General features: G+C 39.2%; 1 protein-coding gene across 1 annotated transcript; it reads left to right on the top strand.

The window, feature by feature from the left end:
* The first annotated feature begins 1,918 nt into the window (after positions 1-1,918).
* Positions 1,919-3,417, top strand: LOC144893958 (olfactory receptor 52E8-like). Its single transcript, XM_078785212.1, has 3 exons — positions 1,919-2,091; positions 2,168-2,193; positions 2,420-3,417. The coding sequence occupies exons 1-3, from the start codon at positions 1,919-1,921 to the stop codon at positions 3,415-3,417; spliced, it is 1,197 nt and encodes a 398-aa protein (XP_078641338.1).
* Positions 3,418-3,842: the final 425 nt, after the last annotated feature.

Here is a 3,842-nt window from a genome sequence, read left to right as displayed (position 1 = left end):
TTCCGGACTTTTTGTCTAAACTCTTAATGCTAATCATTTCAAACTTGGTGCATGGTTTCCCCATGATAAGTTACAGATCAAGTTCCAACTTCACGACGTTTCGATCATTTTTGACAAAGTTATGGCACTTTGAAATTTGGAAATTTCCCCAACAGTTTTCCGGACGACAGACTGCCGGTAGGGGCCATGTATTGCAGTGCAATACTCAGAATGCTTGTTTATTCTTATCCAACCTATGCACCCTACATTTCCTGATGTTATATTGCATCTGCCAATATTTTGCCGAATCAATGGAGGTAACAAGATCTTCCTGAATCTGATAAACATCCCACGCCTTCCCAATCTGCAAATTCAGAAAGTCGACTCTGAACCCCACTATCGAAATCATTGATGCAGATTATGAATAACAACGGTCTTGGAATTGTTCCCTGAGGTAACATACTGTATCATACTACCATTCAGACTACTCTTTGCTTCCCATCAGTGTTATGGATTCGTCACTTCCGTTGTTGTGGTTCTCATCCACTGTATACATTTTTGGTTCCATGTGCTATTGTTGTTATCGTTTAAGTGAGATGGAGATAACTGTTTACAAAAGGTAAAAAAAAAAAAATGTTTTAAAAGAAATCGGAAACCAGATCAGGAACTGGACGAAGAGGAAGAGGAAGAGAAGGTGGAGCAAGAGAGGTCGGACAAGAAAGCCGAGCTGCTTTGAGGTCTTGAGAAAACGCTGGCGATCGGGGGTCACGAGTGAACTTTGGGTTTCCTGGGAAAGGGATTCCTGCGACAGAGTTGTTACGCCTCGAGAACGGGCCCATTGGCCATTTTGCCTCGCGCCCATTTTCGCATCGCTCCAGGCTTTTCACCTCGCTTCAACCAGTTAACTGCATCCAGACATTAACCTGGTTTGCATGTGTAACGTTGATTTTGAGTGGGAATTTGCGGTTCGCCGATTGGGAGCTGTTGAACGTCCATACCTGAAGGTGTGATTTCCCCGTCGCCTCTTGAGGATACCTTTGCCCATCTTTGGCAGTGTGACTGTCAAACGAATGGGATTCTGGTCTCGATACGACATCGTTCTGACGATCACCGGAGCGTGGATCGACTTTGGCTTGAAGCCGGGAAAGAGACATTGGGAATGTTATTTTCGCTCACTTGGAGCACAGTGAGTTATATTGTGCGAAACTGATGGTACCATCATAGCAATGATATATTGGTTGTACAATTGATTACTATTGCTTTTGTGTTGTTATTCTTGTGTGACTTTAATGCAATACTTGTGTGTTGGTAACAATTGGTGTGGTTTCACCATTGATCTTTGACACACAGAATAACACATCTTTCTGCCGTGACTCCTCTCGGGGCTCGGAGGTACACCGTGACCGGGGTTTGGGGAGGAGCACGTAACATCAGGAAGGCAGTTTCCAATCCAGTTAGGTAAACAACAAGCACATCGAGGAGCAAAGTCGAATTATCCAATCCACACCACAAATGTATGGATGAGACTGGGGAATGGATTCAACACACAAATAAAAACAGAGTGTGAAACAATAACAGAAAAACAGACAGAACCAACCGGAGTGGTATTCTTAGCTTTAAAAAGTGTCAACGAAAGAGGGAAGACCCAACAAATGAACAAGCTCTGACCCAGAAACAGAACCCAAGAACATCAAGTGCAACAAACTGTTCGTGAAACAGTCAAAAGATAGTAAATTGTGCTCAAGAACATTCATAGACTTCTGTGTATTTTACCATCTATACATATTTTTACATTTTCATTTCACATTTCTATTCTTAACAATCTGTTCAAGTCGTTTATCGATGAGATTGCTGTAATACCTATAAAGAGATGTTTGAAAGAATACATTGAACTTTTGACGTATAATAAAGAATCATAAATATTGGTACAGAAATAAATATGTATTCCAATTTTAACTTCAACCAAAGATTTATGTTTCAGAATTGGCTAACACTTCAAAAAGATGGAAAGTTGATGTCCTTCCCTGCACCTGAGGATATTGTTCATGTCCCTGATGACGACAAATTTGAAGTCCCTGAAGGGAATCAATATGTTTACAATGATGCTCTCTGGTGACATTTATTTATTGTGGTGATTGTATTTTAAACCCTCTTCCACGATCTATATAAATGATTAAATTGCAAGTAGTTTGATCTTAAAGAACACCGAACAAGGTAAGCAAAATGTCGTATGTTGGAGTCAATATTTACTTTTGAAATTATTATTTTATCGTGATAAAAATTAATTATTGTGATGTTCAGACAAAGTTCATTGAAAAAAGGAAACCAATGATACAGATGCATGGTCCAGAAATCTAAATGTTTTTTTTATTTTGGTGAAGTGTAAGGTGGAACATTTTCATGATGTATTAATTGGTGTAATTTGCCCTTTTATCTCCAGGTACAGGATTGATGGAGGACATCATGTTTGAAGGAAATCAATCATTGCCACCCAACGTGTTCCTCCTCACCCCCATCTTCCACGAGCCAGCAAGCATCAGACCATGGGCTTTTGGTGTTTTCTTCGTCATCTACCTCGTCACGATCACACTGAACCTCATTCTCATATTGATCATTCTCTGTCGAAAAAAGCTGCACAAACCGGTCTACATATTCCTCGCTCATTTAATGACAATGGATATTGTTGGTTGTACAACAATAACGCCTCGTCTGATGTACGGCATCAGTGAAAATAACATGATTACAAAACCTGCCTGTTTTATTCAACTCTTCTTTGTTTCATTCACTGCCGCAATGCAATCTTACATACTCAGCATCATGGCCATAGACCGCTACCTGGCAGTTTGTCATCCTCTTCGCTACAATGTCCTGCTCACCAACAGCAGAGCTCACAAAGTGATGTTGCTCACCGTTTGCTGGTCATCTCTGCTTATTGGTATTTATGTTGTGTTATTGATTGGACGAACATTTTGCAAATATCCAGAGATTCACAAGGTAGGTTGTATTCACATGGCTGTGGCTAAACTTTCATGTGAAGATTTCACCATAAACAGTTTATATGGGATTGCATGTACTTCTCTCACCACTGTCGCTCTCATCGTCGTGGTCGTTTTCACATACACCCGCATCTTGTATGTATGCCTACATTCTGGACCATCTTCAAAGGGGAACAGGAAAGCCCTGCACACATGTGTCACTCACTGCTTGGTACTTTCACTCTTTATTTTCTCCATTGTTTTTGCTTTGATTTCCTTGCGAATGTCGTCCACAAACTATTTCCCACAATATTTACAACACGTGAGTGATTCCTTGTTCTATCTGGTTCAGCCTCTCGTCAATCCAATTATCTATGGACTGCGAACCGCAGAGATCCGCCACAGCCTCACGCGATTCACAAATGTGCGAATATTTTGGAATAAAAATCATCTCCTGGCATAATTATCCTGATTCATAATCATCTGTTTTGAAGCAACTTAATTGTTTGTCTGATGAATAAAAATCTACATATTCATTTCGTACAAAACAAAAAACACCATTGGAATACAATTTTTCTTTGTTTCTTATTAAAACTTTTGAAACATTTAGTCTGAAAACTTTAGATAGCAAATGAATTTATGTTCTAACTAAAAAAACAAAGGAAGACATTTTAAGTTTAATTTTTTGGTTTGTGGTTGATTCTTTCTGAACAAAATCAGATAAACTTCTCTCGGATGAAAGAAACGCAACTTATAAATACAATCACTTTTGTGTCTCCAGAAAAAAACGAATTCATAATCTTCCTGCTCATTTTGTTCAAAAGGTTTTTGTTATGAAGTGTGAGTTTGTACAAAGTAGCCAAATGATGCTGTTAATTGGCACACAAA

Source organism: Myxine glutinosa, chromosome 10 (genome assembly GCF_964187855.1).
Source record: "Myxine glutinosa chromosome 10, kmMyxGlut1.1, whole genome shotgun sequence".
Taxonomy (NCBI): Eukaryota; Metazoa; Chordata; class Myxini; order Myxiniformes; family Myxinidae; genus Myxine; species Myxine glutinosa.
Note: the sequence above shows the minus strand (reverse complement) of the source record. Positions and strands in the feature narration are given on the sequence as shown.

Bases quoted from the DNA above. Each gene is read 5' to 3' on its own strand.
- LOC144893958 (XM_078785212.1), top strand. From the start codon at position 1,919: ATGTATTCCAATTTTAACTTCAACCAAAGATTTATGTTTCAGAATTGG. The intron at 2,092-2,167 runs GTGACATTTATT...AATTGCAAGTAG, and splicing joins GTTTACAATGATGCTCTCTG to TTTGATCTTAAAGAACACCG. The intron at 2,194-2,419 runs GTAAGCAAAATG...TTTTATCTCCAG, and splicing joins CTTAAAGAACACCGAACAAG to GTACAGGATTGATGGAGGAC.